Source organism: Neodiprion virginianus, chromosome 3 (assembly GCF_021901495.1).
Source record: "Neodiprion virginianus isolate iyNeoVirg1 chromosome 3, iyNeoVirg1.1, whole genome shotgun sequence".
In the NCBI taxonomy this organism is placed as follows: Eukaryota; Metazoa; Arthropoda; class Insecta; order Hymenoptera; family Diprionidae; genus Neodiprion; species Neodiprion virginianus.
In genome coordinates, this window is record NC_060879.1 from 41420176 (window position 1) to 41443564 (window position 23389).

General features: G+C 37.9%; 3 protein-coding genes across 3 annotated transcripts; all 3 read left to right on the forward strand.

Annotated features, from left to right (window-relative positions):
• Positions 1 to 1009: 1009 nt before the first annotated feature.
• On the forward strand, positions 1010 to 22692 carry LOC124300964 (juvenile hormone acid O-methyltransferase-like). Its single transcript, XM_046755497.1, has 7 exons — positions 1010 to 1075; positions 1129 to 1368; positions 5247 to 5418; positions 5494 to 5626; positions 6093 to 6240; positions 6301 to 6523; positions 22536 to 22692. Exons 2-6 carry the CDS (start codon positions 1182 to 1184, stop codon positions 6489 to 6491), a joined length of 831 nt encoding a protein of 276 aa, XP_046611453.1. The 5' UTR covers positions 1010 to 1075; positions 1129 to 1181; the 3' UTR covers positions 6492 to 6523; positions 22536 to 22692.
• Positions 9975 to 13707, forward strand: LOC124300961 (juvenile hormone acid O-methyltransferase-like). Its single transcript, XM_046755492.1, has 7 exons — positions 9975 to 10084; positions 11171 to 11228; positions 11861 to 12070; positions 12147 to 12318; positions 12406 to 12538; positions 12825 to 12972; positions 13033 to 13707. Exons 2-7 carry the CDS (start codon positions 11198 to 11200, stop codon positions 13221 to 13223), a joined length of 885 nt encoding a protein of 294 aa, XP_046611448.1. The 5' UTR covers positions 9975 to 10084; positions 11171 to 11197; the 3' UTR covers positions 13224 to 13707.
• Positions 15314 to 22540, forward strand: LOC124299669 (uncharacterized). The gene is made up of 12 exons (XM_046752939.1): positions 15314 to 15418; positions 16317 to 16607; positions 16684 to 16855; positions 16943 to 17075; positions 17428 to 17529; positions 17597 to 17744; positions 17816 to 18004; positions 21030 to 21350; positions 21427 to 21598; positions 21686 to 21818; positions 22105 to 22252; positions 22313 to 22540. Exons 2-12 carry the CDS (start codon positions 16421 to 16423, stop codon positions 22501 to 22503), a joined length of 1896 nt encoding a protein of 631 aa, XP_046608895.1. The 5' UTR covers positions 15314 to 15418; positions 16317 to 16420; the 3' UTR covers positions 22504 to 22540.
• Positions 22693 to 23389: the final 697 nt, after the last annotated feature.

A 23389-nucleotide genomic window follows, 5' to 3' on the forward strand; every position in this document is an offset into this window, starting at 1 on the left:
CTGATCACCAACTATGATGCAAAATTTGCGGTTCGGTTGATATTTCGCATAAAAATATACGTTTTATAGGATTAAACGTTGGCTTACCAGGAGCTTACAAATTTACGTAGCTTGTTACCATTTTTCTTACGAATATATTTGAAATCGAATAACAGCAATAATCTTTATACTTTGATATCCGTCAAAGTTACCTATTTTCTGTAAACGTTTCTATCGTGGTATGTGCAATACCAATTTATGAAAAATGTATGGGAACTGCTTGTTCATATTTTTTTAATGGAACAGAGTTTGGAATAAACGGATAATTTTCGATACACAGTTACTTTACATGGTCAATGACGCAATATTCTCGTATTAAAAAATCTAATATCTTTCATAAAGCAAATTTTGAAATGATTATACCCTGCATCTCACAATTTTCCCCATATCCGTACATCATAAATTGTAACTTGTACAATATTTTGACGAGTAGTCAAAGTAAGGCATGTCAAGAGGCGATTTGGCAGTTTCACCCACAAGAACGTAACATTCTTTAGACAATCCGACTGGAAAAATTTGCTCGCAACGAGAAATGAAAAATGTAATTTTCTCAACTGAAAAAGAAAACTGCCATACCACCCCTTGACACGCCTTACTTTGGAGGGTGGTTTGCATCCCCTTAAAGTGTTTAATGGCAGATAAAACAAAATATGTGTCGCTTAGTTTTTAATCTACAATAACATGTTACAAAAGATATCAAATCGGAGAGATCGACCTGGGATACCTTCCTTGTTAAAGAGATACGTGCGGCCGTTATAGAGATCGAAATTGGACCCGGCCAAAATCCTTCCAGATCATTTTATCAGCTGATCGGCCTAACTAATACGTAAGAAACTGCCTGTAAGCTACAACCCCTGTAATACATCATACCTACTTAAGGAGGTGCCCTGGTCGATTTTGACGTTGACGTACATGTCTCCAAACATTGAGGTTCACGTATCTTATCGCAAATAAAGGCTCAACAGCCGATGCAGAATTCTGACCAAAAACGCTCCAATACATTCCAATACTCCACGGACTCTACTAAATCGCAATAGTAAGTTCGTAAAATTCATTCATACGGGAATAAATACTGATACTCCTTTGCAGCATATTTTCTTAACCGTGGAACCTTGCCAGTGACGAGAGTCATCCTTGAAACGATGTTCGAACCAGCCTTGTACTCAGCCAACGACAAACAGGTTCGTGAGGAGACCAGCGAATACATTGAAGAGTTTTCCGATGAAATTGGCCAAATGTCAGGACGGTGCCTTGATATTGGAAGTGGACCCGGCCATATAGTAGTCGATTTACTCCTTCCAAAGTTGAATCCGAAGTCTACCGTTATCTGTAAGTCTCAACTAGCGCATTGATCACAAGGCTAACAATAACTTTATTGAATAATAAATTTTCTCGGGAACTTGGACAGAATTGATCAGATTCAATTTATCAAAATTTGCAACGTTTCGTTGGTTTTATTTATTTTCCAACTTCATCAGGCAAGCTGTAACAGATGTACATAAACTTTAAAATTAGGTTGCATAAAACAATAGACATGATACATGTAAGTTACAAATTCAGAAATAATAAACTAAACAAAATTGCAAAATATTTACTTTTGAGGTTAAATCGTCGTTAAAATCCTCTGGTCCATAACATCAAGTCAAAATTATGTTTAAATAAGACTAGACAGATATATACATTTTTGTTTTTTTAATAAAATTATAAACTCATTGTGTCAATAAATCAATTTAAATAAAATAAAATGGACAAATATAATGATGGACAAATACACATGTCAAACGTAGTGACTCTTAAATCACAGACTGTACTACTCTCACACAGTGTGATAGTACGTGTGGAGGTCGCATTATCTGTATTGTCAACATGACTCTGTTGTCCATGACTAGTACTGTTTATATTGTGCGCGAAAGTTCAACCTCTAAGTAAAATAAAAATAATTACTATGACTTCACTAAATCCTTAACATCATTTATCAGGTCACTGTAAATTGTACTAAGATTTTGCGTGTCGGATCTAAAATTGACACAATTCATCGCCTTAATAAAAATCATTTCACTTAGGTTTCTCTTCATGTAATTTTTCTCCAGATCTAAAATCTCCACATCATCGAACTGAAAGTTATGACCATCTTCAACAAAGTGATGTTCCGCTAATGCTGTTTTGTTGTTTTTTATGGACTTCTCAGGTCTGCAGTCAAGTTTGTGTTGTCTCACTCTGGCTTTTAATTTTTGCCTGGTCTGTCCAACGTACCATTTCCCACACGAGCACGGAATCCTGTATACTAGGCCAGATCTATCTTCTTTCTTCACTTTGTCTTTTAGCCGGGAAAATAGATCCTTAACCTTGAATACATTATAGAATACCAACTTGCAGTTGGTGTGCCTGAATAAAGATCCCAGTCTTGGTGACAAGCCTTTTATGTAGGGAAATCTGCTAAACGACCAATTCCTGTTGACATTGTTGCTCCTGATGTTGTTTTTAATCCTCTCGGACACAATTTTCTCACACTTGCTGATGACCTTGTTTGGATAATTGTTAGATGACAGTAATCTTCTAACCATGCGAATACTTTCCTTGGTCTTGTTCACATGACTCAAGCGCATGGCTCTGTTCAAAAACCCTTTTGCAACCCCCAATTTCTGGCTCAATGGATGATTGGAATTAAAATTCAAAATTCTTCCTGAGCTGTACGGTTTCTTGAACCAAGAAGTTATAAGATCACCATCTTCTGATCTTTCTATTAGTATGTCCAAAAAAGGCAACTTCCCGTTATTCTCAACTTCCAAGGTAAACTGGATGTCTTTGTCAACACTATTAAACACATCTAAGATGCTGTCTACTTTATCCTTTGGAACCACTGCGAAGAGATCATCAACATACGACTTAATAATCGGAATTTCAAAGTCAAGGTGAGTCAACGCCATTGAAACAACATAATCTACTGCAATGATGGCAATTGAAAATTCCTCCGTAAAACATATGAAAAGATCAAAAGAGATCCTACGTCAAAGCTACAAAACATAAGCAACCGCTTAATAAAGAAGCTTGTAGATATTGGTATCCTTGACAACATCCAAGGTAAGCTAATGCGAACTTACAGTGCATTGGCACCAAGAATTTATGGCTTAAGGAAAACCCACAAACCTGGGTGTAAACTTAGACCAGTGGTCAGTAGCATAGGATCACCAGGTTATGAGATCGCCAATTTTGTTCACAAGAGTCTGCTACCGTTCGTAATGAGTCTGAAATATAATGTGACAGACTCATTTCATTTTTTAGACCAAATCAAACTGAAAAAGGTAAACGAAGACCATGTTTTAATATCACTGGACGTAGTATCTCTTTTTACCAATGTTCATAACAGTTTAATAAGGAAAATCATCATTGAGCGGTGGGATGAAATCCAGAAATTTGTGCAATTGGACCAGACTACTCTACTAGAGCTTATTGATTTTTGTTACGACTCGGGATATTTCGTGTTTGATGGCAATTTTTACCTTCAGAAGGAAGGATGTGCTATGGGGAGTCCAGCAAGTCCTTCAATTGCCATCATTGCAGTAGATTATGTTGTTTCAATGGCGTTGACTCACCTTGACTTTGAAATTCCGATTATTAAGTCGTATGTTGATGATCTCTTCGCAGTGGTTCCAAAGGATAAAGTAGACAGCATCTTAGATGTGTTTAATAGTGTTGACAAAGACATCCAGTTTACCTTGGAAGTTGAGAATAACGGGAAGTTGCCTTTTTTGGACATACTAATAGAAAGATCAGAAGATGGTGATCTTATAACTTCTTGGTTCAAGAAACCGTACAGCTCAGGAAGAATTTTGAATTTTAATTCCAATCATCCATTGAGCCAGAAATTGGGGGTTGCAAAAGGGTTTTTGAACAGAGCCATGCGCTTGAGTCATGTGAACAAGACCAAGGAAAGTATTCGCATGGTTAGAAGATTACTGTCATCTAACAATTATCCAAACAAGGTCATCAGCAAGTGTGAGAAAATTGTGTCCGAGAGGATTAAAAACAACATCAGGAGCAACAATGTCAACAGGAATTGGTCGTTTAGCAGATTTCCCTACATAAAAGGCTTGTCACCAAGACTGGGATCTTTATTCAGGCACACCAACTGCAAGTTGGTATTCTATAATGTATTCAAGGTTAAGGATCTATTTTCCCGGCTAAAAGACAAAGTGAAGAAAGAAGATAGATCTGGCCTAGTATACAGGATTCCGTGCTCGTGTGGGAAATGGTACGTTGGACAGACCAGGCAAAAATTAAAAGCCAGAGTGAGACAACACAAACTTGACTGCAGACCTGAGAAGTCCATAAAAAACAACAAAACAGCATTAGCGGAACATCACTTTGTTGAAGATGGTCATAACTTTCAGTTCGATGATGTGGAGATTTTAGATCTGGAGAAAAATTACATGAAGAGAAACCTAAGTGAAATGATTTTTATTAAGGCGATGAATTGTGTCAATTTTAGATCCGACACGCAAAATCTTAGTACAATTTACAGTGACCTGATAAATGATGTTAAGGATTTAGTGAAGTCATAGTAATTATTTTTATTTTACTTAGAGGTTGAACTTTCGCGCACAATATAAACAGTACTAGTCATGGACAACAGAGTCATGTTGACAATACAGATAATGCGACCTCCACACGTACTATCACACTGTGTGAGAGTAGTACAGTCTGTGATTTAAGAGTCACTACGTTTGACATGTGTATTTGTCCATCATTATATTTGTCCATTTTATTTTATTTAAATTGATTTATTGACACAATGAGTTTATAATTTTATTAAAAAAACAAAAATGTATATATCTGTCTAGTCTTATTTAAACATAATTTTGACTTGATGTTATGGACCAGAGGATTTTAACGACGATTTAACCTCAAAAGTAAATATTTTGCAATTTTGTTTAGTTTATTATTTCTGAATTTGTAACTTACATGTATCATGTCTATTGTTTTATGCAACCTAATTTTAAAGTTTATGTACATCTGTTACAGCTTGCCTGATGAAGTTGGAAAATAAATAAAACCAACGAAACGTTGCAAATTTTGATAAATTGAATCTGATCAATTCTGTCCAAGTTCCCGAGAAAATTTATTATTCATTACATTTAACATGGATGAGAACCAAGATTTGAATAACTTTATTCCACACTAATTGTAAATGAATATTATGAACACAGGCTCTGACATTTCCCGACCGATGTTGGACTACGCTAAAGAAAAATATGGCGCGGAAGAGCGAATATCTTTCCTCGAGCTGGACATTGAGTCCCCAACGCTAGTCGAATATCTAGGTGAAAAATTTGATCACGTCACATCGTTCTATTGTTTACAGTTTTGTCAAGACATGCGGTAAGTTCCTGTCATTAATTTCCTTCAACAGCCCAATCAATCATTGTTACTGCCTTACAAAATCACATCATTCAGCCAAGTCCTCAAGAACATCTTCGACCTATTGCAACCTGGAGGTACTGTTCTCTTCACCTCAGTGTGCAATCATCCTTGTGAGGACGCTTACAAGATACTGGCAGCTGTACCTCGATACAAGCGCTACATGATGGTATGTTTTTGCTTTCAAACTCGTTATAAGATTTACGTATTTTTTGTATTCTTGTATTATATCCATGCCTATGTAGCGATTGTATAACGCTTGAGTTTATATACACTATATTACAATTGGACTCGATCCTCGAAATTAATACGCTTCGTCAAGTGCACGTCAGCGGTTATCTCGGAATTTTTTCACCCAACATCATCCTCGATTACAGATAATAGATGTTCAACACTCTACCTGGAGTAGCGGATCTCTCCAGAAAATCGTATGATTGACCATTGCGTCGGTGAAAATATTATTCATGGTTCCAATTGGCAACTCAATCTCGTTGCATTTAATAAACAGTACATTTAGGAGAGCGTGTGAATACCAGATTTTCTCAAAAGTACCCATATTTTAGTAACACCATAGAGTATTTACGATCATCTGAAATGGTTAACAACAGTTTCAGTCTCATTATACTCAATTGCAGGATGTGGACCGTTTCGTTGGGGTATTTCAGCACGCTGAACGCCCGCGTGAGACTCTGAAAAGTTTGCTTCGAGACGTTGGCTTTGAGGTCTGCCACTGCAGTAACAGACACACGAGTTACATTTACGACACTCCCGATGCTCATACCGGTAAGTTGTCTGTTTTGGTTGATCAACACAGCAATGTCATTGAATTTAATCAATTGACAGGATTCATGGCGTCTATCGACCCCTTCATGTCCCGCATGCCGGATGAACTACAGCGGGAGTACTTGATAGATCTGGGCATAGAAGCAAGAAGGCACACATTCGTCGTCAACAAGGATGGGAATGACGATTGTAGCATACTGTCCAGACGCCATACTTTTGTAGTTTACTTGAAAAAGCCATTGGTCCACTGATAGACAGCCAAATAATTAATAAAAGTCGATATATCAATCATCGTTCACGTTCTGAAATGTTCGAATGTTCAACTATCCAGCTTTTTTTTTAAATTCGTCGCATTGAGATGAAAAATTTGTGTGAAACTACAGAGTTGACGTAGGCTTTGAGATTAATCTTGGAAACGTCGACTTGGAACCATATAATTAATACGGATTTTTAGTACTATTCAAGAACGCAATGACAACCTGATTCAAAACCTTAATCAGATAAGCTACTAAATGATATAAATAGTTGTTACTCACCCATGCAAGCTGTTACTTTTATCTCGAAACGAGAAAATATAAATAAACAGATATAACCCGAAGGTTATACTCATTGATCTAAGAAACCCAAAAAAGCCCTGTCTTTGGAAAATTCAAATATATTGTTCTATGTCACCGTCTTCTTGAATATCAGCAGAAGTTCTCGTATTATCAACAAAAAAAAAAAAAAAAACGAAGAAGAAGAAACAACAAACAAGCCGGAAAAACAGTTTTTTTGCGATACTTTTCGTTGCCATTGAAAAGCTAAGAGTCTGTGATCCGTCCGACGAACTAGCGCGATGATCTGGTAAGTGGATTATAGATGAATAATCCGAAACTGAGGACTTGGCAAACAAAAAAAGAAGAAATATTAAACGAAAAATTTGAAAAAATGAAATTTGTGATAATCAAAAAATTGAGAAAAGTGTGAGATTTCAGAGCGACGGGAATGAAATCAGCTGAGTAAGAGGTATAACGAGTGGCGTGGGACAAAGATAGGAGATAGGAGGACAGGATAGAGGCCGTAGAGTTAATGTAAGAATAAGGAGCAATAAGTGGGGGAAAAAGTGCAGTGGTACGTCTGACGTGACACACTTAATTATATTTTTTTATCCGCGAGAATATTTTTTCCATAAATTAAAAACTAGTTTCGAGTCATTGACGTAAGTTGTTGTTCTACGGGTAATAAAATAGCAAACGTATCTTCAGATGTGTAATCTTGTTCAATGATTTACTATTTCCAGGAAATATGTTTGACCAATCGGAACTCTTTGATTCACATAAAAATTGTCTCTGTTTAATTGCACATTCTCGAACGGGACATGATGCTGAATATTTTATTGATTATTATAGAAGAGTGACAAGAGGAAAAATAATTATTCACAACAATAATTTGAAGTGCATACTTTGGTTGTGAATCCACTTTTGCTAAGAACTAGCGAATAATTATGGTTGTATCATAGGTCTTGGAGGGCTATCATCCCTTAGTCCTCCATTACCGTAAAGAAATCATAAGTCAAATGTAACTTAACAACGAATCAGCATGTGGCTGATCGAGAATTGAGGCTTACTCTTCTAGAAGAAAAGGGCAGTTTTTCGATAATACATGTGTGTAAATCATGAAACGACAAAGCTAACCAATCAACATTCATTGCGTTTCCTCTACTCATAGGATACATATGAGGTATTCCATGCCAACTGAGAGGTCATTTTCCCTGACCCCCGCCAATTTACTTCATTATTTTTTATATGATTCTACAACCTAAAAAAAGCACTCACCATTTTTTTCAGATTCTTCGTTCCATCCATTCTTTTTTAAAAAATGTTACAAACACTTTTATGGTCCTAAAAAAGAAAAGCCATTTTTTTTTTTTTGCGAAAATTCACATCATTTCTGGGTCCCAAAACAAACATTTTGAACCATAGTTCAGAGTGGAGAATTGATTGTTTGTATTTTTGAAATGTTTTTTTAGAGGAATAATTTTTCTTATTTTGTGTGTATACAAAACATTTATTATGTTTGTAACATTTTTGGTGATGGTGAGTGCTTTTTTTAGGTTGTAGAATCATATTAAAAATAATGAAGCAAATTGGCGGTGGTCAGGGAAAATGACCTCTCAGTTGGCATGGAATACCTCATATACATACATACTTATTTCAAGCGGTGAATGGTGAACCAGATTCTTATAAGGTGAGTGTCCCAGTTATTGAGCCTGTCTTAATTATTAACCTTTTTCAGTTGGATCTAATTGATCCTTAATTTTCAAATGACCAAAAAATACATTTTTAGCGTCTAACTCTGTATCAATTGGTTTTAGTCATCGAAAAATTCACAATCTGTGCCGTCAATTTATAGTTTTGTAAAATGTAAGGTTCAATAACTGGGTCTGAGCGTGTCAATGACTGGTAAACCGATGCACTTACCTTACATATATTCTCAATTTTTTTCCCATGCACTTACAAACCTAGCTGAGAATTTTTTTCCCTCATTTGTAATATCACTTCGCTACAGGTTTACTATACTCATTTTCGTTTCTGCTGCTTTCGTTGAATATAATAGTTTCTTTCACCCATCCTGCCAGCTGGTCTTTGACATATCCTGCCCCGAGGTCGACCGGCATGAGTTCTATAAAAGGATTCACCGCCAGTATGAATTTTGAAATAAGCATCACGATCACACGATGAGGATAAACTTCTACACTTGACGATGATGATGCTGTAGGCAATTCGTCACCTACCACGATTACTTCCTAGTGATTAAACAAAAATACATTTTACTCATCAAGACCTCCGTTGTGTCTAAGATGCAACATCTTTCCCTACGGCTGCAGTGAAGAACCTCGAACAATCGGACCAGATCACGAACGTGTGTTGAATAAACCGATATGGATATGTTGTTTATTGGTGTACTTGACCCATCGAAATTATGTATCACACACATACACAGGCATGGATATTACGCAAATGAAATAAAATTTATATCGATAGAATCACGCTCCGCGTATTATCAGTATTTTGTTCTGTTAATGCATCGTCCCTCATGCACCTTTCCAAAAGTGCGAATGCCAAGTGATTAACCTTTAGTTGGCATCTTTATCTGGAACCTCGGGGTCATGCACCGAAGCAATTTAATGTTTTTACTTGAATTTTTTTTTTTTTTTTTTTTTTTTGTACTCACCGAAGTGTCTTTTATAAGATAAAAATGGTAGCAGCAACAATTTTTTATTTCAAGGTAGTACCATTCTTTCAAAGGGCAGAAACTTTCGAGTTACGAAAATCTCGATTAAAAACCCTTGGGTCACGAACGGCATCAAGGTGCCAGGTAAAGGTTAAAGTTAACGCGGAGCCAACGGAAAAAATAATCTGTTACAACAGTTTTCATTAAACACTTTTCATCGCCATCCGTTAAACTGACCGGAAGGACACACCTGAACATACAGTAGCTATTTTATTACCCGTAGACCGGCAACTTACCTCAATGAGTCGAATCTAATGTTGAATTCCATAGAAAAACGTTTTTGTGGATAAAAAAATATAAAGCTGTGTGCGAGATTCAAGGCTATCAAGAATAACTTTACTTCAAATTTGATGTAATTATTGATCTCGGATTTCTCTTACCACCACCTTCGCCTTGCTCTTAAAGGCTAAACGCCTACCCCGTGAATATATAAATCGCACTATCGTCAGCTATAGTCAGTTACTAGTCGCGGTTAAAATCTCCGACTCCGCCGACTCTCCACTATTGCTTGTTGATCAACAAGTTCACCAGTCCGAGTGTTCAAGGCAGACTGAGTAATCATAGTCGCAAGGTACGCGTGTAATTAATGAATCCTTTTTACCATAAACACTTTTTACTTTTCATCACCTTTGGTAATCCACGAAAGGTATTGGTTGCGGTTAAAAATCACTTTTTTATAATTTCAATTTTTTTAACAGGTTTTTAGAAAAATATCGGTCTGCCGGTCTATCCGACAAACTCACACCATGATCTTGGAAACGGCTGGATGAAAAAAATTCGAAACTTACAGGATTTAACAATTAACCTATGCGCGTGAAAAATTGCCCTGTCCCGTTTAATTTCAACTTCCGGTTCTACCGGAAATAGATAAATTTTCACACTTTTACCAACAAACATGCACTATTTCCTCCTTAATACTTTTTCAAAATAAACGATCATGTTTTTCCCAGTTTAAATATTTTTTTTTTCTGAAATTCATAACTCATTCGTTGTTCAGAAATTTACTGTTCAACTTTTTTTTCAAAACTTTTTCATTTGGCTGCCAACTCTTATCAGTTTCAGAATTTTCACTCAGCCATTTTCGAGATCATCACGGAAATTCATCGGACAGACCGGACAGATTCTTCCCTTTTTACAGAGATCAAAAGTATCGAGAAAAAAGCTGTTTTTCCGCAGTATTTGACGGAGTTCGAAATCTCTTTAACACCATAACTATTACACCAGTCAAAATGACTGGTCTTTAATAATATCTAATAATATAATATATTTGCATGAATATAATATGATTTTTTTTTTTATGCAGTATTTTTTGAAGACCAGTCACTTTGGTAAAGATAGTTTTGTCTTAATTACGGTACTTCTAATGTTACTGACCTTTAAGATTTCCGTATCAGTAAAAATAAACTTTCGTAAGCAGTACCTGTATCAGGCATTGAAATTAATTCGTAGCGTTTTAAAAACATATTTTCATACACAATTATCTGTGTTTTGATAAAAACAGGTTTGTAAAACGTCACGAATTGATTTGGAAAGAACATTGTGAGAGCAGAGTTCGATTGAACTTTCACATACCTCTCTCTATTACATAGTGTTCGTATTTTGTTTATTTTTATTTCTTCGCGTGTTGCATATTTCTACATTGCTGATTTCGTCGCAGAAGCACACAAGCGACCATATATCCAATATGCATATATGTGCAATTGGAATGCAGCTCAGAAAGCTACTTTACCCTTAACTAGACATGCCCGAAAGTTTAGGGAGTGATATATGAAGACGATATATCAATTACTGGCGAGAATAAATTTTTAGAGCAGCTGTTATTCTTTTTGTTTATACATACATAAATATATATGTTATCAGTTACAGTACTAATTTGCCAAAAAATAAACTTGACATGTGTCTGCAGAAAAAAAAATACCGTCACTGAAAAATTGAGTGAAAAAGAAACGGAACAGGCGCAACTCGACTCTTGAATCGCGTGGCCAAGATTTATCACATATCTATCTATCAAGATTGAATTTGAAATCTCGCAAATTTTGTAGAAATGCGGTGCAATTCTTATCAAATTGTCATTCGCCGCAACTAATAGTCGTCTGCGTGTTCCTAATTGTTAGATTAGGGTAGAAGATGCTTTACACAATTTTTTTTTCCGTCTGGCACTGTATTTTACATTTTATCATAAACAATCTTATTACGCGGCAAAGCAGAAGAGAATCTGTCGTACTGTAGGTACCAGGATTTAATGCGTTACTCGCAAAAATACACTAGTCATTAGAATAAGTACCTTGTATTTAGATAAATACTGAGGAATATCAGAGGTTATTTATACACTGCGGAACCTTTCCAGTGAGAGGAGTAAGTTTTGGAACGATGTTCAAACCAGCCGAGTACTCTGCAAACGACAAACTAGCGCGTCGCGAGACTAGCGACTTTATACAGGAGTATTCCAATGAGATTGGTCAGATGTCAGGAAGATGCCTTGATATCGGATGCGGACCCTGCGACCTAGTCGTCGATTCTCTCCTTCCGGTACTGAATCCAAAGGCTACCGTTGTCTGTAAGTTTCGACCGGCACCCTCATAACCAGTGTTACCAAGACTTATTTCCACCGAATGATTATACTCTGACTTCAGGCTCGGACATTTCAAAGCCCATGTTGGACTACGCAAAGGAAAAATACGGCGCCAACGATCGGCTATCCTTTCTCCAGCTGGACATCGAGTCTCCGACGCTGGCCGAAGATCTAGTTGAACAATTCGATCACGTTACGTCGTTCTATTGTTTACACTGGTGCGAAGACATGCGGTAGGTTCTCGTCACTCGTCTCCTCGGATGGCTCGATCATTATCTCTGGCTTACGGAGTCACACCATGATATCGTCCCTGCTTTCAGCCAAGCCTTCGAGAACATCTTTGAACTGCTACGTCCTGGAGGTTCGGGCTTCTTGACCTTTGTGAGCGATTTTCCTTGCATGGACGCGTACAAGGTGTTGGCGGCTATCCCTCGATACCAGCGTTACATGACGGTATGTCGTTGCTTTCAACCTCGTTGTAAAATCCACGTCATTTTTTTATTCTTATAAACTATCTAAAAATTTTCCTAAGACGCGTGATTTGTGATCTCAGTTAATACTTATTCCGCATTACGATAACAGTAGTGCATCTGTGGAGATCCTGAAAATTTTCATATTCAGAGAAAAACAGGTTCACAAGTGTAGCCTGTCTTGTCATAAGCCCACGGAAGACTTGTCAGATCTTTCGATATCCACGCCGAACAACATTCTTCATTTAATTAATCGTATTCAATTACAGGATGCGGACCGTTTCATTCCAGTATTTCAGCACGCTAAACGTCCGCGCGAGTCTCTGAAAATGCTGCTCGAAAAGGTCGGCTTTGAGGTCTGTCACTGCAGTAGCAGAGAAAAAGTTTACATTTACGAAACCCCGGATGCTTTCGCCGGTAAGTTGTTTGCTTGGGCTTATTGTCGTAGCGATGTCATTGATTTTGAACCGTTTTCAGAATTCATGGCATGCGTGAACCCCTTTGTACACCGCATGCCGGCTGATCTACAGCAGGAGTACAGAATAGATCTGGACATAGAAGCAAGAAAGCACACATTCATCGTCAACAAGGATAGGAATGACGATTATAGCATACTGTCCAGACGCCATACCTTTGTAGTTTACTTGAAAAAGCCATTGGTCCACTGATAGACAGCCAAATAATTAATAAAAGTCGATGTATCAATCATCGTTCGTGTTCTGAATGGTTTACGTGTCCTGTTAACCACGTCTTTTTTTTTTTCGATACATTGAGAAGAACGTGCGTTATATGGTGAATCTGCAAATGAAATAAAGACTTGAAAAGTTGATCAGCAAAGCTGATCTCGTACTGTAGCAACAACGTTTTCTCAAGGACCTATTCACTAACCGCAGATAAGGTGACAAGCGATTACAAAATTTCACACCATTCTCAATAATTTTACTCGACTTCGGAAACGGTTTGAAGCGATTTCAGATGATTTTAATATCAAGGATATTCAGTGGTTACGAAGAACTTCTACCGCGATTTCAAACGATTTCAAGTGATTACCGGTTGAATTCGAATTGATTTGTGCTTGGGTTCAACTTTGTTGTAAGCCTGAGTATAAATGTATAATGTGTTTCTTGTAATTATTAAAATATCACACTGTAACAGCGTTGTCGTTCTGAATGCATCTACCAGCATTTCCAAGATATAAATCTGGAACAAACTTCGCTTTCACCGTTTCAAACGTATGACGACTAATATGCTTAAGAGATTTCTCTCAAAACAACCACTAAACGTAATATTATTTTCAAAAGTAATGATAGCGACAAATATGACAAACATTTGTCCAACTTTATGATTTCGATATTAATATATTCTCGTAAATTTGGCGAAGCGTAGACGGAAATAAATGATTCGCTGCATCAGAAAGTTTTAGTGTTGATATTAGGACACCGGAAAGAATTTAGCGCAGCGGTTGGAAATTTTCAAGTTTAACAGGCTAGCTAAATTGAAAAGCTCACTTGGCACAATGTTTGCTATTACAGTAAAAATTCTTGCTTCGACAGCAAGAATTCTGGCCGTGTGTATGTGAATATTATACAATTCGCTGGACCAGGACATTCTTTTTTTCGGTTACAGATATCATTTTCTTACGAGTTTGAGCCCCGTAGGAGATAAAACGTTCCCTACTGACAGTGTTGGATAAAAAAACAATAAAAAATAATCCCATCATTCTCTACGTAATTTTGACGTCCCGTTTCTTTGTTCCCAAAGGTAAAAAAGGAAGTTGTTGTAATCACCCCGAAAATTAAAGTTGTGTTGTCGGTAGATCTCCACGTTTTTGAAGTCCAGAGAGAATCGCCTCCAATCATTTTCAGATTATGATGTGTATATATATGTACGTGTGGTTTGCGACATGCGTTTCGGCGGATCCAGAAAAAATTATTTCACAGCTTAGAATGCACCAAGATACGACCCCGGGACCTTTGCTTTTCGAAAGATTGCTCCGACCACTGATTACGAGCTGATCAGGCCGCTGCCGAATCATCTTTCCGAACCGCTACTCAACTGCGTCAAGTAATGCCACGTTACATAATGTAAGTATGTAATCAATATTTTTATCCGACGATATCTAGAACTAGTTATCAAATTTTTATGGTATTGGTCTCAATCTGCGCCGCTCTTTCAAACTTCGACCTGAAAAGATATTGGCCACAACATACGAAAAATTTTACTTACGATCAGAATCCGGAGAAAGTTGGCAAGTCGGTTACTATTCATCTGAATGTGAGATGTGGTCAAGATCGAGATAACGGCAAAACAAAAATTGGACATCGTGTAGAACTCGCCAGAGTGAATGTAATAGGATGTAGAAAGAAAAATCTGGTAATTCTCGAAATTCAAAAGTTCCTCCTGGATATTTTTTTATGACGACAAGTCAATTTATTCAGTCAGCTTGTACACTGTTGACTGTGCATTGGCAATTTAGCGAACATTCGTGAAAGTTGTGACTTCGTTTTCTGCCAGCATACATTACGCTTTGATCGATCCAAAAGTATCCACTCGTGTTTCCCTCGACGCATTATTTTTTGTACGTCTGAATCAACGCGATGAAATTGCATCTGCACTGCAGTATGACTTCATTTAGAACAATAAAATTCGCAACCTTGATTGACGTCGATGGAGATTATCAGCAGATATCGTTATAAATGTCGGTTGTTTTTATCTATAACTGTCCGATATCACAGATTTCTAGAATGACAGATGCAATGAAATGCAGTGCGTACACAGTTGCACATTGTACCGTGACGGGTCCGCATAATTTTAATAAGCTTACATTAATAGTTTGTTTGCACGGTCGGCTCACCGTCGAAGAGTAAGAAAATTAGTCAATTAATAAATACGTTGATTTGCGATTCTTTAAATATCTTTTCTTCGTCTTACCCACGAAGTGAATTTGGCCACAACCACACCTATCGGCATCCGTTATGAAATCAGCCAGTATCGCAGTGAGCTTTCTCAAGTAGTGGTTAAGGAAGACCCATCATATTATCGGTTTTCAAATCGATATGTCCTCTAATTGTACGCGTGAAAAAAAGGGTATTCGGGAAATCGGCAGACTAATCACCATACAGGACAATCCACGAGATATTTTCCAGATTCAATCATATCATTGATTTTTTTAGATTAGACTGTGAATATTGTGAACATTAGAATGCCCCACCCAAACAAAATTAAAATGGTAATTCTTTGGGCTTTGCTGAAATCTGATGCTGTGAAGTATTTTGTACAAAATTTAGATACGCAGAACTTGTGCGGATTCACAAGAAAATTCCGGAATTTCGAAAATCAGTTGAGAAACTTTTCAAATACAGTACGTGTGACGTAGTATCAAGTAAAACGAAAATTCTTCGGGGTGATTTTGAAATTCAGGTTTGGGAAATTCGAAATTGCAGAATGAAATGAATAGAGATGCATATTAATTCCTTTCGCTAGAATAAATTGTTTATTTTAACAAGACTGTAATCTTTGTACACTTGTCACGTGAATTCAGCGGTATGTCTAGTTAATGCCAAATACCGTACAGCAAGTGGACGGTAAATTTACGAATATAATAAATATACTACATAATTTAGTAAATTCAGAATAGGCTTTTGCGTTTCTCCAAACGAATCGAGCTAACCTACAAAATTTTATTGCATACTTAATGAGAATGCTCGGTAACGACACTTTTGTGTAATAAATGTGTAGTGAATTTACGAACATTTTAACAGTGTAGGTAGCCACATCGCATTGAGATGAAGACAAAAAAACTTTTCAGCATTTTTATACATCGCAGAACGTTGCTAGTAAGAGAAGTAAGTCTCACAGTAGAACGATGTTCAAACCAGCCCTGTACTCTAAAATCAACAACGAGGCGCGTCGTGATACCAGGGACTTCATCGAAGAATATTCTAATGAAATTGGCCAAATGTCAGGACGGTGCCTTGACATCGGAAGCGGTCCATGTGACGTAGTCACCGATTTTCTCCTTCCAAAATTAAACCCGAAGTCTACCGTTGTCTGTAAGTTTCGACCAGCACCCTCATAACCAGTGTTACCGAGACTTAATTCCACCGAATGATTATACTCTGACTTCAGGCTCGGACATTTCCAAGCCCATGTTGGACTACGCAAAGGAAAAATACGGCGCCAACGATCGGCTATCCTTTCTCCAGCTGGACATCGAGTCTCCGACGCTGGCCGAAGATCTAGTTGAACAATTCGATCACGTTACGTCGTTCTATTGTTTACACTGGTGCGAAGACATGCGGTAGGTTCTCGTCACTCGTCTCCTCGGATGGCTCGATCATTATCTCTGGCTTACGGAGTCACACCGTGATATCGTCCCTGCTTTCAGCCAAGCCTTCGAGAACATCTTTGAACTGCTACGTCCTGGAGGTTCGGGCTTCTTGACCTTTGTGAGCGATTTTCCTTGCATGGACGCGTACAAGGTGCTGGCGGCTATCCCTCGATACCAGCGTTACATGACGGTATGTCGTTGCTTTCAACCTCGTTGTATAATCCACGTCATTTTAGTATCTATCAGCGTTTACGTAATTTTTGCATTTATAAATCGTTTATCACAATCCGACACGTGTGTCGCAGTACATTTGTCGAGTTCAGAAATAATCTCATAATTTTGCTTATCAAAGGTTGTTTGTAATGTGTGAAATTTGATAGCAGATATTTTTTAATACAAAATAATATTTGCGAGTTGGGGAGAGGCCAACCCCATTCCTCCGTCTTTGCTCCCTCCCGTGGAGCTGACGGTACTATGCCCACTGCTTCTCTTTCCGTCTTCGTCTCGACGTTTCGAGTACCGAAATCTGCTCCCCTTTTCAGGAATTGCCGATCTGGCGACGGCCGCGTACATTCAGTAAATACTTATTTCGCATCATGACAAAAGTGCGAATCTCTTATAAGGATTCTGAGACTCGCTCAATTGTGAGGATAACACATTTGCAAGATGCAGCCCAAACAATACTCCTGATTCATTCATATTCAATTACAGGATGCGGACAGGTTCATTCCCGTATTTCAGCACGCCGAACATCCACGCGAGAACCTGAAAAAATTGCTTCGAGAGGTCGGCTTTGAGATCAGCCACTGCAGTCGCAGAGAAATAAGCAACATTTACGACACTCCGAATGATTTCGGCAGTAAGTATAATTGTCTGCGCGATAGATTATATCATTACAGCAGTCTCGTCAGGATTTTAATCCGTTTTTAGGAGTAATGGCAGCCGTCAACCCGTTCATTAACCGCATGCCGGCTCAACTACAGCGAGAGTATGAAGTAGATTTGGGCATAGAAGCGACGAAGAACGCGATTGTCTTCAACAAGGATAACAATGGTGGCTACAACATACTCTGCAGACATCACATGTTTGTAGTTTACTTGAAAAAACCTTCGATCAATTAATAGACAGCCAGATAACCAACGAATGTCCGCATCTTGATCTTTCTTCGTATTCTTTGTTATTGATAAAAACGATTACTTTCACTTAGAAAATTGAAAATATAATTTAAGCAATATCGCTCGTGCAGTTGGAGTATGAAAACATACACGAGATCTAACAATAAGTTTGGTGAAAAATAGAAAATGTACGTTTTCTCCATCACTGCCTTGATTGTAATGAGGAGCTTTCGCACTTTTGAAAAGAGAAAACGCACTGTTATCTTACTTTTGCTAGCTATATTACGGTTTTAGGTTTTGATTTTTCTTACTGTACTTGTAGGCTCCTTGTTATCATTTTACGAATAATCGTCAGAGCTAATAATTACTTTTATTATTATTAGTTATATTATGTATCATTATTAATTTGACTATTATTTTTATCTATTGATTTCCAAAAAACAAAACGGTCAATATGGGCCCTGACAATGAATCTACCATGATATAGAATCCATCCAACAGCCACCAATAGCTTCACGACACCACCAATACCTTAACACTCAAAGTATGACTTGACGAACAATCAAATCTAGCACATCATTTTCTTCAAAATTGGAAATACAAGCACAAATTTTGGTTCACTCAGCAACTTGTTACTTCTCCAAAAGATTCTCCTGAATTTTCCGCGACCTCGTACAGCACATCATTCCTAATCTTAGTACTATTATATGTACATATATGTTTTTTACAAATTTTTGACACGCCAGTCTTTGCAAAAAAGAAAAATTTATAATTTTGAATAACCCCAAAACCCAATAACCTTATAATTAAATGTGACATATCCATGTTTTACGGTGCGCTGAGTACGTAATATAATTTTACACGAGGCAAATGGCGAATGATTCCATATTCCAGCATTAGATGGCGAATACAAACCCGCAATCAAAAATCAACTCTTGAATACTTATAACTAGAGCTATTGTCGCATAGAACATTGTCTTTTCTTTGCGTTTTTTCCATTTGAGTGGAAGAATGAGAAATCATAAATAATCTAAAAACACGAAGAAAAAACAAAAAAGTAACTAATTTCATTTCATGTCCACGTCGTTAGTCCTGGGTCACGCTGAAAGGGAGAATAAGCGCCTTTTTTCATTTTATATTCAGGACTTTGGAAATAATAGTCACTATCTTGGATCCACCATCTTGAATAATGCAAATCTGATGTCTGCTTCGTAATCAGCGATTCCAAAAATCCCCGGATATCAAATTTGGCATAAATCGGTTGATTTTTTAATTTTTGTCCGTCATCTTAGATCCGCCATCTCGAGTTTCGCAAATCTAACCTCAGATTCGTAATCAGCGGCCGCGACTACCCCCGTATATCAAATTTAGCATAAATCGGTCGATTTTTTAAAATTTCGTCCGTCATCTGGAATTTCGCAAATCTAATCTCAGATTCGTAATCAGCGACCCCGAAAACTCTTTGGACCACTTGGACTTTGGTGATTGGTTTTATTTTTAAATGTGCCCCTCAAAGGGTTAATTAACGACATTTCGGCTGGCCCAGCCAATTAATCGTTGATTAAATAAACTTTGTGGTCCTTTTTGACCTTACCCGACGAATACGAGGAGCAGTGCACCTCAAGTAATCAATCAGGCCCTGAAACTGCCGTGTCCCTACCTCGTTCTGGCCATTCTTGCAGTCCTCTGTTTTGTCTGTTTCAATTTTCACTCAAGTATCCATTACCGGTTGTCCACATCATTTCCTACCCGTATTTGAAGTAAATATATTCAGTTTATGACCACGTATCACTATTTACACGTTTTGAAACCGATTCAATTCTATCAGCATGCATAAAATACGTTGCCACCCCTGTGTACCATTGGATTGGAAAATTCGGGTAAATCCAATGTTCTACATTTGGATCGGTAGACGATAGAGTTGATACGTACCGACAACACCTTAGTTTCTTCGTTGGGAATTATAAAAAAAGATTCTGGAATTTAACCATCCGCCGGAGTAAGAGATACAGCAAAAGCTTTTTTACATTGTTAAGATTCATCACAACGCTGCAACGTCAATCCATGCCAGATGTTAGAGTAAACGTGAGCTGCGTTTCTGGTCGTACAATTGAGCTTGTGATCACGACAATTTGTACTACTTATTATAATATATGATCATATATTTCTTAACTCACCATCTCTCATAGAATGTATACTTTCTACAAACGTGAATCATCAAGATTCTATACGAGTCAGAACCCATCGGGTAAACCTATTCTGAGCACATCATCGTTAGAACCTTTGGAACGATAGTCAAATATCGAAGAAGTACTGTCGTACTGACTAAGTAACTGATGCCGATATTACATTCATGTTTAAATTCCCGATTTACGTGGAGATGTTTAAAAATGCTAGTCCTGTCAGATTTCAATTAAGGGTGAAATCCGGCACGTCTACACCTGGTAATGTATGCAACTGTCCGCACACGCGCATGTCAGCGTTGATCTTTTCACGAAGTCGGAATACCAACGTAACTCGCACAGTTCAGAAAACCTGCATAAATGATCTAATATCTTGGAATTAGAGCTGCATTTATAACTATGATTTTATGCAATTCTGAGTATTATGAGGGATAGTTCAATCTTGGACCGTTTTGGCACAGTTCAAAAGCAGTAGAAACAGCAGTTAGTAAAACGAATCCGAGCATAATAACTTAAGCAAATTACGCGGTCGACATCGTATCAGACCCGTGTTACGTTATCAGCTTTGAGGTAATTACGCCATTCTCGAAAGCCATCTGCATTGATCCCCGAAAAAACGAACGGTCCACGCAGTTTTAGCACAACTTACTATCAGTTATTATTGGGTCGGCATTCGCTGAAGTCATAAGAACAGGAACTGTAATTAGAGCGGATATCTCAATATTCCCAGAAGGTAAGTGACTACATTAGTGCAAACTGTGCTTGAATGTTGAGGAGGTCCTACGATAGCTCATTCAAATATTCCGCAGAATGCTGAAGTGTATAATACGATTTACTAACGATAAGGCATATCTTACAACAATACACCAATTCCAAGGAAAAATACGTTCCTACGTATAACGAAGATGAACGATGAGGAGATTTTCAGCGTATTTATAAACCGTAGGACCTTGCCGGTGAAAGCGATAACCATTAAAACGATGTTCAAACCAGCCGAGTACTCTGCACACGACAAACTAGTGCGTCACGAGACTAGCGACTTTATACAGGAGTATTCCAATGAAATTGGTCAGATGTCAGGAAGATGCCTTGATATCGGATGCGGACCCTGCGACCTAGTCGTCGATTCTCTCCTTCCGGTACTGAATCCAAAGGCTACCGTTGTCTGTAAGTTTCGACCAGCACCCTCATAACCAGTGTTACCAAGACTTAATTCCACCGAATGATTATACTCTGACTTCAGGCTCGGACATTTCCAAGGCCATGTTGGAGTACGCAAAGGAAAAATACGGCGCCAACGATCGGCTATCCTTTCTCCAACTGGACATCGAGTCTCCGATGCTGGCCGAAGATCTAGTTGAACAATTCGATCACGTTACGTCGTTCTATTGTTTACACTGGTGCGAAGACATGCGGTAGGTTCTCGTCACTCGTCTCCTCGGATGGCTCGATCATTATCTCTGGCTTACGGAGTCACACCATGATATCGTCCCTGCTTTCAGCCAAGCCTTCGAAAACATCTTTGAACTGCTGCGTCCTGGAGGTTCGGGCTTCTTGACCTTTGTGAGCGATTTTCCTTGCATGGACGCGTACAAGGTGCTGGCGGCTATCCCTCGATACCAGCGTTACATGACGGTATGTCGTTGCTTTCAACCTCGTTGTAAAATCCACGTCATTTTTTTATTCTTATAAACTATCTAAAAATTTTCCTAAGACGCGTGATTTGTGATCTCAGTTAATACTTATTCCGCATTACGATAACAGTAGTGCATCTCTGGAGATCCTGAAAATTTCCATATCCAGAGGAAAACAGGTTCACAAGTGTAGCCTGTCTTGTCATAAGCCCACGGAAGACTTTTCAGATCTTTCGATATCCACGCCGAACAACATTCTTCATTTAATTAATCGTATTCAATCACAGGATGCGGACCGTTTCATTCCAGTATTTCAGCACGCTAAACGTCCGCGCGAGTCTCTGAAAATGCTGCTCGAAAAGGTCGGCTTTGAGGTCTGTCACTGCAGTAGCAGAGAAAAAGTTTACATCTTCGAAACCCCGGATGCTTTCGCCAGTAAGTTGTTTGTTTGGGCTTATTGTCGTAGCAATGTCATTGATTTTAAACCGTTTTCAGAATTCATGGCATGCGTGAACCCCTTCATACACCGCATGCCGTCTGATCTACAGCAGGAGTACAGAATAGATCTGGACATAGAAGCAAGAAAGCACACATTCATCGTCAACAAGGATAGGAATGACGATTATAGCATACTGTCCAGACGCCATACCTTTGTAGTTTACTTGAAAAAGCCATTGGTCCACTGATAGACAGCCAAATAATTATTAAAAGTCGATACATCAATCATCGTTCGTGTTCTGAATTGTTTACGTGTCCTGTTAACCACGTCTTTTTTTTTTAATTCGATACGTTGAGAAGAACGTGCGTTATATGGTGAATCTGCAAATGAAATAAAGACTTGAAAAGTTGGTCAGCAAAGCTGATCTCGTACTGTAGCAACAACGTTTTCTCAAGGAACTATTCACTAACCGCAGATAAGGTGACAAGCGATTACAAAATTTCACACCATTCTCAATAATTTTACTCGACTTCGGAAACGGTTTCAAGCGATTTCAGATGATTTTAATATCAAGGATATTCAGTGGTTACGAAGAACTTCTACCGCGATTTCAAACGATTTCAAGTGATAACCGGCTGAATTCGAATTGATTTGTGCTTGGGTTCAACTTTGTTGTAAGCCTGAGTATAAATGTATAATGTGTTTCTTGTAATTATTAAAATATCACACTGTAACAGCGTTGTCTTTCTGAATGCATCTACCAGCATTTCCAAGATATAAATCTGGAACAAACTTCGCTTTCACCGTTTCAAACGTATGACGACTAATATGCTTAAGAGATTTCTCTCAACACAACCACTAAACGTAATAATATTTTCAAAAGTAATGATAGCGAGAAATATGACAAATATTTGTCCAACTTTATGATTTCAAAATTAACATATTCTCGTAAATTCGGCGAAGCGTAGACGGAAATAAATGATTCGCTGCACCAGAAAGTTTTAGTGTTGATATTAGGACACCGGAAAGAATTTAGCGCAGCGGTTGGAAATTTTCAAGTTTAACAGGCTAGCTAAATTGAAAAGCTCACTTGGCACAATGTTTGCTATTACAGTAAAAATTCTTGCTTCGAC